At 41.9% G+C, this 13,986-nt stretch overlaps 1 protein-coding gene across 6 annotated transcripts in view; it reads left to right on the top strand.

The window, feature by feature from the left end:
- kcnh7 (potassium channel, voltage gated eag related subfamily H, member 7) overlaps positions 1–13,976 on the top strand; it is a 92,267-nt gene extending 78,291 nt beyond the window's left edge. For 4 of the 6 annotated variants that reach the window (XM_050063103.1, XM_050063102.1, XM_050063101.1 and 1 more), the window contains 4 exons: positions 1,731–2,012; positions 3,471–3,630; positions 9,084–9,273; positions 10,033–13,976. In XM_050063103.1, the coding sequence (XP_049919060.1) occupies positions 1,731–2,012; positions 3,471–3,630; positions 9,084–9,273; positions 10,033–10,302 (902 nt within the window). In that variant the 3' untranslated portion in view covers positions 10,303–13,976. The remainder of the gene's footprint in view (positions 1–1,730; positions 2,013–3,470; positions 3,631–9,083; positions 9,274–10,032) is intronic. The other 2 variants (XR_007571113.1, XR_007571112.1) reach the window with 2 other exon arrangements.
- The last annotated feature ends 10 nt before the right edge of the window (positions 13,977–13,986 follow it).

The following is a 13,986-nucleotide window of genomic DNA, read 5'->3' as shown; positions in this document are numbered from 1 at the left end:
AATGAACAGAGGGAGAGGCTTTTCATAAAGTCTGTGTGGACAATACACACTGTCAGATTCACTCACAGTAACACTGATAAAAGCAGACTGATGTTCCTGGTTTACCAACGTTAAACATTATTTCTTTGTGCTGATTTAAACCCTTCTGTTAGGTTGAGAGGGTTTAATTAAAATAGTTTATTTACATTTTAAGCATTATTATGGTATTGCTGTCATGGAGTTTTTCAACCCTCAAGGTATGCTGGCGTTCACCCTGCTACAGTTTAATAGCTGAAGTGATGGTTACATCAGAGGGGTGTTTCATGATTAGCAGATTACCAGTTAAACCAGGCTTATTTCAGTAAATCAGGCTTACCTTTAGGAAATTCTCTTTTATAAAGAAGATTTAAATAAGTCTGACCTAAGATGACCAGGCTAGTTTACAGGCTTAGCTTCACTTCAGGCCTGAAAGATGTTTCGATCAATCTGATATCTGAACTTCCCCAAAGGTTCCTCTTATTTTCCCATTCTTTTATAGCAAGAAGAAATAATGTAAAATGAATGAACTACACATTAGTAACAAAAATAACTGTGCTACGTGAAACCAATTTAGTATGAATTTTATATTAGCAAACCAGCATGAAAATATAAAAAAACAGGTAAACGAGGGCTGAGAGGTGAGCTAACCGTTGTCCTACTGCCAACTTTGGGTGAAACTGTGTAAGAAGATGCCGCTGGGTCCGGAGTGAATGTCTGTCAGATATCCAGCTTTAAATGAACTTCACCGTGGTGCGGCTGCCGTGGCTGGCTTGACAGTAATGTTACAGTGCTGCTGTAGACCTGTGCTGCTCTGTCTTGTCTGTCAGTGTCCTCTTTTCACCCTGCAACTTTACTTACTTACTTTATATACTTAACTCACTTATAAATTTATTTTTCTCTGCACGATGAATGTCTGTAAAATGGACGTGCAGCACGAGGTTGTGTGAAAAGTTTTAATTGCATGAGTCTCACAGTCAGTAGAGATCTGAAAATACACAGCCCATATAATACGTACACAGTACCGCCATGCATATGCACGTGGTATTTCAAGCCCGGGTACCTGTGTATTCGGGTTAGAAAATGTCTTCAGACTGTAGATAAACACAGCAGCCTCGGCTTTCAGATGACAGTATACAGAGTGTTTGAGAGCAACCTGTACCGTGGAAACAGTTGTAATTTGACTTCTAACAGCTAAGAGACTTGGGACTTGGAGACAGATCCTCCGCACAGCAGCACTCAGCAGTTTGGCTTTGATTCAGGCAAATCTAATTGGTCACCATGGTTACAGGCCGTCTGAATACAGTATCACCATCTCCCAATATAACACAAGTGAGGACAGAGAATGTACCGAACAGTCCGCTTCACAGTCCAGCAGCCGGCGTATCCTGCCTCCATCCGTCAGGTGTGAAGATGTAGAGTTTGGTCTGATGAGCTGCTCAGTGAACGGGAGCATTATTCATTTACTGTTGGTCACACGTGACTTGTAAACACACACATGTGGAGTGACTGTCAGTTGCATGGCGTTAAACATCCTTAGTAGTTTAGAAGCCAGATTCTCCCATAACATTGTTTGTCCTCAGCTTAACCCCAAAGCAAAACACTCGCTACCTGTTGTCAAAGTTAATGAGACTACCCGTCATCCCCAGAGGAAGTCTTAGCAGAGCAGTCAGTGTTCCCCCGGCAGATTTCCTGATTACCATTTCTCCCTGTAGGCTCCCACAACAAGGAGCCAGCGGCCACCTACTGCGACACCAAGCAAGGGAGGCAGATCTACGCCTCCTCAGCAGCTGAGGAGAGGAGAGAGTCCGCTGAGGAGGGAGAGGACGAGGAGGATGAGGAAGAGGAAGAAGGCAGGGAGGAGGAAGAGGAGCAGAGGCCCTTGTGTTCTGCTGTGCTGGGCTACCCTGTGGTTAGGGACCACACTGTGGGACTCGGGCTGAGCAGCACTACAGACGCACAGGCTGCAGACAACATGCAGAATCAGACATATAAAGGTGACAACAGAAATAATCTCACAGTCGTTCTCATTCTTTTGTTCAGTAACATGGGATTTATTTTTGGATCAAGAAAGAATAAGCAGCTTCCAAAGCCTTTTTCATTCCTGTCATTCAAATAAATGTTTATCCTGAACAGATTTTTCTATTTTTGCCCAAACATAAAAGAACTGATTTTAAACAAACAAAATATCAGAGGTTTTTATTCTGTCTATATTAAGCAAATCACTGTCTTGTTGAAATGGACATGAAATTTCCTGTAAATCCACAAGCTCGTCCTCTAAAGTTTTACTCTCGGAACGGTAATTGGCTCAGAAGTTAATTTAGAAAAACCCCAAAAATCCCTAAGCCCCAGAGGAGGAATGTCACACCTATTAAAAATCCAAACAGGGATTATGTGTCATTACGGCGAAACCTAAAACCCACTCAGTAATAGAACTTAAGAGGATTATATCCAGCAACCGGCCCGGGGTCACCCCTTTTGATCGTAGGTCATGACCAAATAAAGGATTTACAGGAAACATTAAGTAAAATCATGTTGTTGACATTACTCTATCTGCTGTTTTGGTCACGTTTAAATCTATTTTAGAGATAAATGGTTTTAATTGTTTATTCAGCTACTGTTAAACTTTGACACAGCGCTGTGACACTGTGCAGTTACCCAAACCAAACAAGTAAATAGTAATGAAATCCTCCTATGGATCTCAGTGTAGTGTAGACAGTGAGAGCAGCAGGCTTGACTGAGCAGCTTCCACACAAAGCTGCATCTGGGATGGAGATCCCCGGCAAGCTCTGGGAGAAATCCTCACTTTCACCGTCTGCCTGCTGCTCCATGTCGAGCAAACACACCAGTTTGTGTCTGCAGCCTGACCTGTTGTGACCTCCTGTCAGAAGATGCAACTGCTCCGTCGGCTTAAACCTCCATAAAATCATCCACCGGGAACAAAGCTCCTGCGCACACACAGCAGGACAACAGTAACATTTGTCCTGTATTTTAACTGCCAAGTTAAACTCAGCATGATTGTGCGCTGAGATTGGAAAACTGATTTGATATTAATATCCCATAATTCAGCTGTTGCAGCCATAAGAGGATTTCAGCCAGAGTCAAGAGCAGAGAGATATTGATTCTTCTAAACAGCCCGGCGAGAACAACATACAGGAATTGCCAATTTAATCTGCAACCATCACTTGTGGAAACCCAAAAGGAGGGGAACAAAAAAATCCCACACAGGGTGTGATTGTCGACCGGGTCAGATGAGTGTTTTCCTCTGTAGGATAGATGTTAGGATTCAGGAGGCAGTAAGCTGATCAGAGCTTAGTAAAGCTAAATGATGAAAAGGCACAACACAGGAAGATGCTTCCCCTGAAGCACTGTTCTAATAACACACATCATTTACCCTGTATGTGTGTGTGTGTGTGTGTGTGTTTGTTTGTTTGCACACGCGTCCCTCCCTCCAGAGCTCCATAAAGATGAGTGGGTGTGTCAGCGTCCCAACGAGGGTGCAGAGGAGTCAGCCCAGTGTCAAGAGACGCCAGCCGGGGAGGATGACAGCGACACAGACCTCACCTACGGAGAGGTGGAGCAACGGCTGGACCTGCTGCAGCAGCACCTCAACAGGTGAGGAGAGGAAACACCACACACTGCTTACATCACCAAAGCCAAAATGCTCCCCGCCTCATTAACATCCAGGGACACATCTGATGGCCGAGGGGAAACATGTATAAGGATATATTTTCCCATATGCCCTCAAACTGTGAGAATGGAGGAGCTGATGAGCTGTGGCCTCATTTATATAATCCTTATCTGGCTTTATGTTAAATCCCATCATATGATTGTTTCAAAGGATATTATGAAAATCATATGGCAGCAAAACTACGAACTGTAGTTATAAACTTGACAGAGGAAACACAACTAAACCTTTAGCTTCGGAATTAATGAATGGAGTTACACTGCTCCTCGTGTGTAACACAGAGCCTCTTAATGGGAATCAGACAGCAGCTCTGCTCTCATGCCACATTTGAGAGAATGTCTAATATATTCCTCATTAATGGTGTTTCATTTCACCCACCCACAACTAGAGATGGGCCTCGTAGTTCTGCCTCGTGCTCGTTCAGACGTCAGTATTTGCTCAACATAATGTGTTTGAAATGGGTAAAATGATGTTTCATTGTAGAGCTGCGTGCAGTGTATTGCTTCGCTCAGCACCTCTTTGCTCCGCTGTTGGGCTCTCTGTTTATCCGGGAGTGTTAACTATGCAGAGGGGAACAGTTGATGAGTGTCAGCACACACACACAGTGACAGGGCTTACTGTTAGCATCACACGGCTAATGTTACCCATCAGGTTATTAACAAGACAGAGGGACTGTTAAACAGCTTGGTGCTGGATGTTAGCTGTTGCTGCTGCTGTTAGCTCATGCTCACCTGGCAGATGTTGAACTGAGTACGGGATAGCGGCTCGGAGACGGTCCTTCAGCGCTATGCTAATTGATGTCTGGTTGTTAAGTAAATGAATTTCAGATGCACTTGTTTTCAGTTTTGGGCCAATTTACATTTCCATTCTTACATAGCTTTTTTTTGTTTGTTTGTTTTTTGTTTTTGCATGTACTCGAATATAGAAGTTATTTAAAATGCCCATCCCACATCCCTGTGTGTGTAACAGGCGGAGTGTTTGCATGCTGTGAACTGCCCTGTTTAGGCAGATCTTACTATCTGAATAATGCAGCCATTGAATGGCAGGAAAATACTCCGCCATCTTGACTTTAGACCAGGTTTTTGTTGGTCACTTTCTGCTGCGTCAAAATAGCAATACACCAACAATGTGCCTGTATTACTACAGCTCTCACTAGTGTTTATGCACTAAGCAGCCATCTTGGATTTTGAGGTCAGGGCTGGTGAGGTTCCTCTGACTTCAGAGTCGGAAATCCGACTTCAGGGGGCGTTCCAGCTGAAATTTCCGACTGGTGACCCTGAACTTACAACTTCCTGTTGCAAATGAAATGCACCATAACACACCAAAATCTCTGACCAAACTGCTGCCAGCCGAGTTGAATTGTGGGTAATGTAGGCGCCAGGTTTTAACAAGGAAGAAGACCGCGATGAGCCTGACAGTGTTACAGGGGTGCAAAAACACTCTTTTAGTCATTTTTAATAAAAATAAATCAGGATAAAATGAATATATATTTTCAGACTGTGAGCTGAAGTCTGAAGCACAGAGTGTGATCTTTTCGTGATGAGGATCTTGACCTTTAGATAACGAAAGACACCTTCAGGCTCAGATTCCCATTATAGGCTTTTTTATTTCTCTTCAGCTTCACTACCATGAAGTCCTCTTTGAGAGCTTGCACTACAGACCCCCCCCCTTGATTCTGCCTTTAATTGGCTGAGAACTTGCACTGAGACATTTTAGGCCAGTCACCCGCTGCAGCTGTGTTAATGCAGAGAGCGGACTGTGTGAGCAGCTCGTGTGATTCTCGGCTGGTGCACCGATACAGATGAGGGGGAGGCAGACAGTCAGCGGCTGTCTATTTATAGCACAAAGCCACGAGATGCAGACACATTGCAAAGAGTGTCGACGTCATCCTGTGAGGTTAGGATGCTGGATGTTGTGGTGAAGTTGCAGAGTTTTGGTGCAGTTATGGAGGAAAAGGAGGAAACAGTGTGGTCCTTCACGACCTCATACACTTGAGATATAATGATGAAGTATTCTGCACAGTGATCCCAGTGGAAACATGGGCCAGTGAGTGTCCCCATCATTCATCCATTTATGCTGGTTTGGCAGAGTTTTTGTCTGAGGCAGCAGACATGGTCACTGCACCACAAACTCTGTCTACTCAAACAGGCCCGAGCCAAAGTGTTTATTGTCCTCTAAAGAGCAAACAGGCACCTGGCAGAGCGACAAGAGGCATTCCCCTCCACGCCGGGAAGTCTCTGCTCACTCTGTTCGCCTTCTGTGTCTCCGTCCTTTTTTGCTGATGGACTGAAAAAAGGGAGTGTGCGGGGAAAAGAGGTGATTCACCATCTCAGACACTCCACGCCGTGATGTAACTTGCTGCATTAGGTGATGACACACAGTGCAGGTGTTTGAATTTATGGTACCTGCACCACAGAAACTTTCCTGCAGATGTCAAAGCCCTATCTTAAATTTATAAGTCCACCTCTTGGTCTGATTTCATGTGAAATTCTATTGTGAGATAAGAGGATACTATTTCTATTTCAATTAGTTATCAACTATTAAACTAAATGAATCGCCAACTAATCTGAAAATTAATTTGTTGGTTTGAGTAATTGTTTAAGACAAAAACTCTAAATCCTATGTGAATGTTTTCTCCTCCTACGACAGTAAACTGAATGTCTTTGGGTTGTGGACAAAACAAAACATTTTCATTGTCATCTTGGGCTTTTGGAAACGCTGAACAACATTTTTCCATCATTATCTAATATTTTATAGATGGAATAACTAATCAGTAACTCGAGACAATAATCAATTGATTAATCAACAATGCAGTAATCATTCGCTGCAGCCCTAGTACTGTACTTAATTACAATTATGAGGTACTTGTAGTTAACTTGAGTGTTGCACATTTAACATTTTGCTGATAACACATTTATTGAGGCGAGACTGTGAATGCAGAGCTTTTGCTTGTAATTGAGTATTTTTACTTGAGTAAAGGATATGAATACTTTTGACACGTCAGAACTGCTGCTCTTCCTGGAGATAAGCATTTCAGAAGCAGAGGGCTGCTGTTCTGTAATACTCCATGTAAACCATCCTGTTGTAAGGTTGAGCTTCCCCCTAGTGTTTGGTATGAGTATTGACCACACGTCCACCATCCCATAATGATTGCAGTGTGTTACACAACTGTACATAAGAGGGGAAAACATGTCATACAATGTGTCAGCAGATTAAATACATTTACTATCTGGGTTTTTGCTTTTTCTTTCCTTCGAGCAAAGGGGCAAAATGATAACATCTGTCATCATATTTATTTTCAGGCCGACGGCCAAGCAACAGTGATGATGAGATGAAATTATTGATCCATACGGTGAAATTAGGTCACAGCACAAACTAAGAAATGGAGTGTATACACACACACTACAACATGAGCACTGCTGAGCAGTGGCAGTTAATACACTGCACTGATGTGACATTGATAGCACCGCACTGAGAGCTGTGGGGCTTTATAGTACTGGTTTAATCATCAGCAGTGATCAGCATCATTACACCTTTAATTGTAATGATCATAACGGTTACAAGGACCAATCAAAAGCAAATGACTTCTTTTAACCCCTTCCACTCCACATCTCCCGACCATAGACCCATGTTTGTCTCTTGGAAGGGGGACAGAGGATCTTTAGGGGGAGATAGTAGGTGAACAGCATATGCCACATTGAAATGGTGTACATCATCTGACAGCTGGGAACCTGATGATTAATTTGAGACGCAGCTCAAGTTTTTCTGCTCATAAAGATGTAACAAAGCGCCTGTTCAGATTTTGAAAGTTTAGAGTGTATTATGTATGTCATAAGTTGTTGCAGCACATTTTGAGGTTGATATCATGTGTTAAAATAGTCAAATATCACTTCAAAGTGCAACATTAAGACACAAAGACCACCACAGAAAAATCCATGCTGGGTTTAATATCAACTTTTGACATTAGATTTCAGTAAGGACAGCATTTTCCAGCGAGCACTTCTGTTCTGCAGACTGCTGAAAATCCCCCTAATTGTCAATCATAGACTGTAAAACAATGGATCTAGCTATGGTGACGTCACCCACTGATCTACGGATTTTGACTTTCACTGTCTTGGTTCTTTGGTGCTAGAAGTGACTATATTTGGGTGAGAGGCTGGCGCTGTGGAGAAGTGAGAGGGGATCTGACTGCGAAGCCGATGACACTCTTGGCAGAAAGCCTGTCACTCAAAGCAGCCCGCCCTTAATTATGTGTAACTTTAATCCTTCATAAAATATAAATGCGTCAGTTATATAAACATTCAGCCACCATACAGTTGCCACAAAGGCCGGAAGCACGCTGAGGTGACCAGAACATTTTTTGTACCAGGCTGTAAACGTATTTATTTCTGCTTTAAATTTGGGTATTTTAAAGTGAGGGATTGACTGGTTTCTGGAGTCAGCCCAAAGTGGCCATTCAAAGAACTGCAGTGTGTGGCACTTCAATTTTCAGCCCCAGAGGTTGCTACTTGTTAATATACTTATGAAAACAGACACCCTCTGAATGCCCAAGGTCTCTGGTTTGTCGCTGTAAAGTTTCATGGGCCTGTAACTATCCCAGAGGTCGCAGTAGGTCATTTTATACGGTCAGGTAAAATTTAAAAGAATTTGTCTCACTGCAGTGAAATGGCTACCGTGGGGACTTATGTCATCATAAATGAATACAATTGGGCTCACTGAGACCTTAGGAGACTCATCTTTCCAGTCATATCCACTTTATGCAATTCCAATCCTGTTTAGGGAGCCCAGTAGGCAGAAATATTCAAATACAATAGCTAAAAATGTCTCATTTGTACTGCAGAAAACCCATTGTCATTCACATATCTTGAGGTGAGAGTTGAAGGGACCTCTGTAAAAATTGCCATACCAGTCCGTCCGTCTGTCCGTCCGTCCATAGCCTGACTTTGGAGCATTATTTAACCCCTTCCCAACAAGCTAGCATGACATGACTGGTGACACTGGACCTTGAGATCTAGCTTCCTATGACCAGTATCTTCACTCTAGCTTGAAAAAGTCCTAGCTGATTGGAAGTGGTTAAGAACAGACTTCTTATTCATGTGTTCTTGTGTGATGATGGGACTCTGCTCATTTACATATGTGACTGATGTAGTGGGAACTGTTGTGCAGCAGCTCATCACCTGTTTGTCATCAGTCTGTAAATCAGTATTGATTAAGAACACTGAGCATCTAGACAATCAACTCTCCAGACTCCCAACATTAATGATCTCCTGTTCATGTTAGTATTCACCTCAGGATCACTCAGCAGACATCTTGTAACCAATGTGTTTCACAGCTTCCTTTTTTATTTTATTTTATGTTTTCCTCTGTGTCTGTCCATCAGACTGGAGTCCCAGATGACTGCAGACATCCAGGCCATCCTGCAGCTCCTCCAGAGGCAAACAGCGTCAGGCCCCCCCGCCTACAGCACCGTCACCTCCAGCCCCGAGTACCAGAGGCCAGCCATCTGGGTCCAGCCGGTGTCTGCCATCCAGACAGAGCTCAGCCTCGCTCCTGCACCGCCTCGGCCACAGGTACATCAGACACTTAACCCACCTCAACAATAACCAATCAGTTAATGCTGAAAATTACTGAGTAAAAAATAATGTTCTGTGTCGTTTTTACCTGTTGGAGGATGTACTATGGTTGTGACAATAAGGACTCTTGAAATCACTTGGTCTTTTGAACCTTTTGACTTAAAAATACTTGATGCCTTTCCCTGAGGCCAAAGATTAAAAAGTATGTCCTACAAGAGTGTGCCTTGAATCCTGAACAAACTAATGTTAACATTAATTCCTTTAGATATAAAACATGCAGCATACAATATCACTTTAAAGGAAAGTAGTCTGCAGAAAATGTCTTGTGAATTTAGGGAGATAAAAAGTTTATCCAAATTGAGATGAGTTAAATATAACAAGACAGGACAGAAACATAAAATCCATTCTGTTGTGTGTACTGCTCAATAGTGCTTAATATGAAAGAGTGATGTCAGCACGAAGGATTTAGTTCAGTTACGCTTGTTTTAACAAATAAATGAAAATTCTAAAAAGCAATTCATGATTATTGTTAATTCATTATGTCATCCTGTTGTTAAAATGGCATTACATTATTTGGTGAAGAGTGCATTACATCTTACTGAGGACTCAAAATGTAAAGTTTCGGTGGAGAGGGGCTAAAGAGCGGCATGGTTGCCTGCTCCTGGTTTAAAGACACATTTGTATGGTAGCTCTGTATCTGTCTTTACGTTCTCTGCCAAATGGCTCATAATGCCACCTCGCCTCTGTCTTTTTCAGAGTCCTGGCCCAGAGCAGGCCCAGAACAAGTCCAAAGAAACCTCCCCAGACCTTCTTCGCACAGAGACTCTTCCAGACGGGAACTTTGCTGGACTGCTCGAGAGCGACACGGACACAGAGCAGAGACACACGCAAAACAGCATGGACTCAGTAGAACAGCCCCCGGGGTTCTCATCAGGCCGACAAGCCTCCCTACCTGATGTCCCCAGCAGCTCAGGAATGTTGGGACTCCACAGACCAGTTTCTGACCCTGGGCTTCCAGGAAAGTAGGCGTCCCCGAGCCCTTCGACGTCAACCGAAGGTGTCCTCTCAAGCTTGACTCAGGGTCTAAGAAAGAGACTGTATATGCAAAGGCAAACAAACTGTAGACTTTCTTCCATTCCTTTTCGGAAACCCTCCCAGCCCCCTGCCCTTCCAGCTCTCGGATTTAGATGTATAAAGTCCATTTATACAGAGGTATTTATACACTATATTATTACCACATGTAAAGTCGTCATCTACCCTGTACATACTTCAAATAGAACACTGCCAGCAACACGAGGCACCTGACGTGCTTTTTCTAAAAGAGATATGCATGTTTTCCTTTCTCATGGGTTCTTTTCCTTTCTGTCGCATGTTCCTCACACACACACTGCAACTCACCGGGCAATCAGGTGTGACCTTGGCATGCTTACAGACTACTGTAGCTATCAAGTCTCATTTTCTATGACTCTTCCCTCTTCACAGGGACAAAGCTACTTGAAACTCTTTCCGAGGCATTTCTATATTCCACTCCACGGCTTTGAAGTTCACCTGTTGTCAGCAGCTCCGAACAGTCGACGCAGTTTCAAACTCACAAGGAGATCCGTCTGTATATTTAGCGTGCCTACTGTACACAACTTCGCCACAACAGATGAAAATCATTTCTTATTCAGCTCAAAGTACAGAACACTGTAATAGTAATAACGTGTGTAGAGGCTGCATGAACCTTACATAGCACAACAAGACTTATGTCAGTCTTTGAGAGCAATAATGATGAACCAGTACAGGAACGAACTGAATCTCGGTATATTTCTAGAGTTTAATGTACTCTGGAGATCATTTTATACAACCTGAACAAAGAGGAGAGCATCTTTAACAGCATTTATGTTGCTATGTTAAGATCTGTATGTGAATTCAACAGCTCAACCTTGACACGCAGAACATTTGAAAGACAACAAAATGAATGCTTCAAGTTTTGGATTTCGTAGATTTGAAAACATAATTAACATATAACAACCTACATCCTATCAATACCACGTAAGCGTAGCTGTGGGGTATTTGCAGTTGCAGTCAAAACTTGTGAGGAAAATTTCTGTCCCAGCAGTTTGGGGATTGTAATGATTCCTACAGCTGTTCTTTGTTTCTTTCTGCAGTTATTTATGGTGAATCTTGGACATCTAACCATCCGGACCAGTAGTCTCTCAGCAGAAGGTGACAGTTTGAGTTTTCTTCCAGACAACTGTTTCCAGTACTTGTATTTAATTATACAGTAGTTGTTTGCACTAGTGTCATCCAAAATAACATACATAGCATTTCTGAATAGTTGAAATGGATTCAATGCTCAATTTCTGCTGCGCTTTCTCGCTCTCTTATTGTTAATATTTACTACAGTCACTGTGCTGTTCTCCGCTACTAACCAAGAATGGAAAAGTTGTTGTTGTCATGTTATCAGCTTATTGTATTTATCTTTTAATTAGAATTTTAAATTCTTCAAAGTAAGTTTCAAAGTATTGTATTGAAGGTAGAAATTCCAGTATCGTGACAACACTAGTTTACACTGGTGTGTGTTTTAATCCATCAGATTTTCAAAACCTACAAAAAAAAGTTGAAAAGAACCAAGGTTTAGTCCCTTTTTTTGACATTTCTCATCATTCTGTAATAGAAAAAGAACAGTTGTAGAGCTAAAGGAATACCTCACCTGCAAAATGACTATTTTTTTTATCAATTACTAACCATGAAGACTTTCTCACAAGCCTCTTTGGCAGGACACCCCCCAAACTACCATTTGTAATGGCAATCTGTCACACATTTACCCTCATCAAAAAAAAATACAGCTCCTGGAATTTGGATTTTGCACTTATCCATAATGCAAAATTTAGCTGTGCAGCTCTGCTACTTAACGGAGAATCCAACAATGGCAAACATTTTTTATAACCTGAAGAAAATGGGGACTCTGTTTAATGACGGTATAGTCCTGGTCTCATTTATCTCGTCGTATGCTCAGTACTCAGTTAAACATTTGGATTTAAAACAGGTCAGTAAATTCTCACACAGGGTCAAGTGGTGTTCCTGGGCATGTGCATTCCTTTGAACTCCGCTCAAGTGGAGCTTGTACACACGCACATGCTCAGGGCGCACTACTCGAAGGCTGAAGTGTTTTGAATTGTAATGTTTCAGTGAAAACGTGTTTGGGAAGTACTGAGCATCTGACTAGATCCGTGAGACTTAGATTATACTGCATGATGTGTGAGAGTAAGACAAAGTTTTCTCGACAAATTCAAGGTAACACACGGTGAGTAATTGATATACAAATGGTAATTTTGTGGGTGAAGTTTTCTTTTAAAATCCTCAAAATGCCTCAACATAATACCCCTTAAAACTGTATGTGTAGCTTTGATTGCAATTGTGACGCTGCCACACAGACGCCACATCCATACGTTCTAAAACTCTGACGATCCTACATGGTAGTTTTTAGTTGCATGCTTTAGGTCTTCCACCATCCTCTTAAAAGTACAATTTCCTAGATAAAAAAAAATTGCTGACAAAGCACCATTGGGGGGGGGGGACAGAAGTTTTTTCATGTTTTGGGCCGAGGACACAGGCCAGCCTCCGATAGCCTTAGCTTTATAAGCCTGCTCTAGCCTTTGACAGACGACATCAATTCAATGCAGCGGAAACCTGCTTCTCCACCGTCAGATGTAAATGTACCGAACCATTTTAGGGTGATCTGCATGACAAATGAATTAGTCATTTTAGTTTTTTTAACTACATAAATTCCAACACAAGCTCATGTATTGCATGGAGACTGCACTTGACTAAATTATAAAAGGTCTCAATCAGCTGTGTGTGACATGTATTGCTTTTTAAGGTACAGCACATAAACTCATCCAGAGAGATTTAGAAATAACCGTTAGACCTATTTTTCTAAAACAAAGTATTTAATTTGCCATTATTTTTCTATGTACCTATTGTTTTTAAACCCCTGATGTTAGGCAGAGTGCTGTGGACTGCTGATGGGAGGATGATGATGATGATGAATGCAATGCATAGCCTCTCAATGTAGCAAGTAAGATTTCAGAGACAGGCTTTAAGCTGGGTGCTGCATTTACTGTATGCTGTTGAAATAGTTTGTTATGATTTAATATTGCACATTGATTTTCATATCATTTCTGCGGAGTTTTGACTTTACCCTTATTGAACAGTGAGTTGACACCCAACACTTTGCTGTCATCTAAAGCCTGGGCTTCATCTAGTCCCCTGACTCCCTCAGTGGAAACCTGAGAGGTCAGAGATAACGGGGGAATATTAGTTAAGATGGATGAGATGAAAAAGGACAATACAGATGATCCAGCAGAGCGCGGGGTGTTTTATTTGATAAGCTTTCTTTCTCGAGCACAGATGTAGAACAAAAGTTGCTAAAGCCTAACTCGACACGTCCAACGCCTGAACAGTCTACTGAACTTTCATGGGATTTGCAAACTTTTGCACAGATTAGAAAACTTGCTGTACTGGATATAAATGTCACTTTTTAAACCTAGTGCTGTTCACAATTGTTTTTATGCATTTTTTAAATGTTTGCCACTGTATTTTATACAATGCAACACTTAACAGCTAATTTGAATGTTTCTGTTCTTAACTATATTTAAAAAAAAAAAATGAAATATATTGTGTAAATAGACGGGGGGGGGGCGCAATTGTATAAATTAATAGGGG

This window comes from Epinephelus moara, chromosome 15 (assembly GCF_006386435.1).
Source record: "Epinephelus moara isolate mb chromosome 15, YSFRI_EMoa_1.0, whole genome shotgun sequence".
In the NCBI taxonomy this organism is placed as follows: Eukaryota; Metazoa; Chordata; class Actinopteri; order Perciformes; family Serranidae; genus Epinephelus; species Epinephelus moara.
This window is presented reverse-complemented; position numbering and strand designations above follow the sequence as displayed.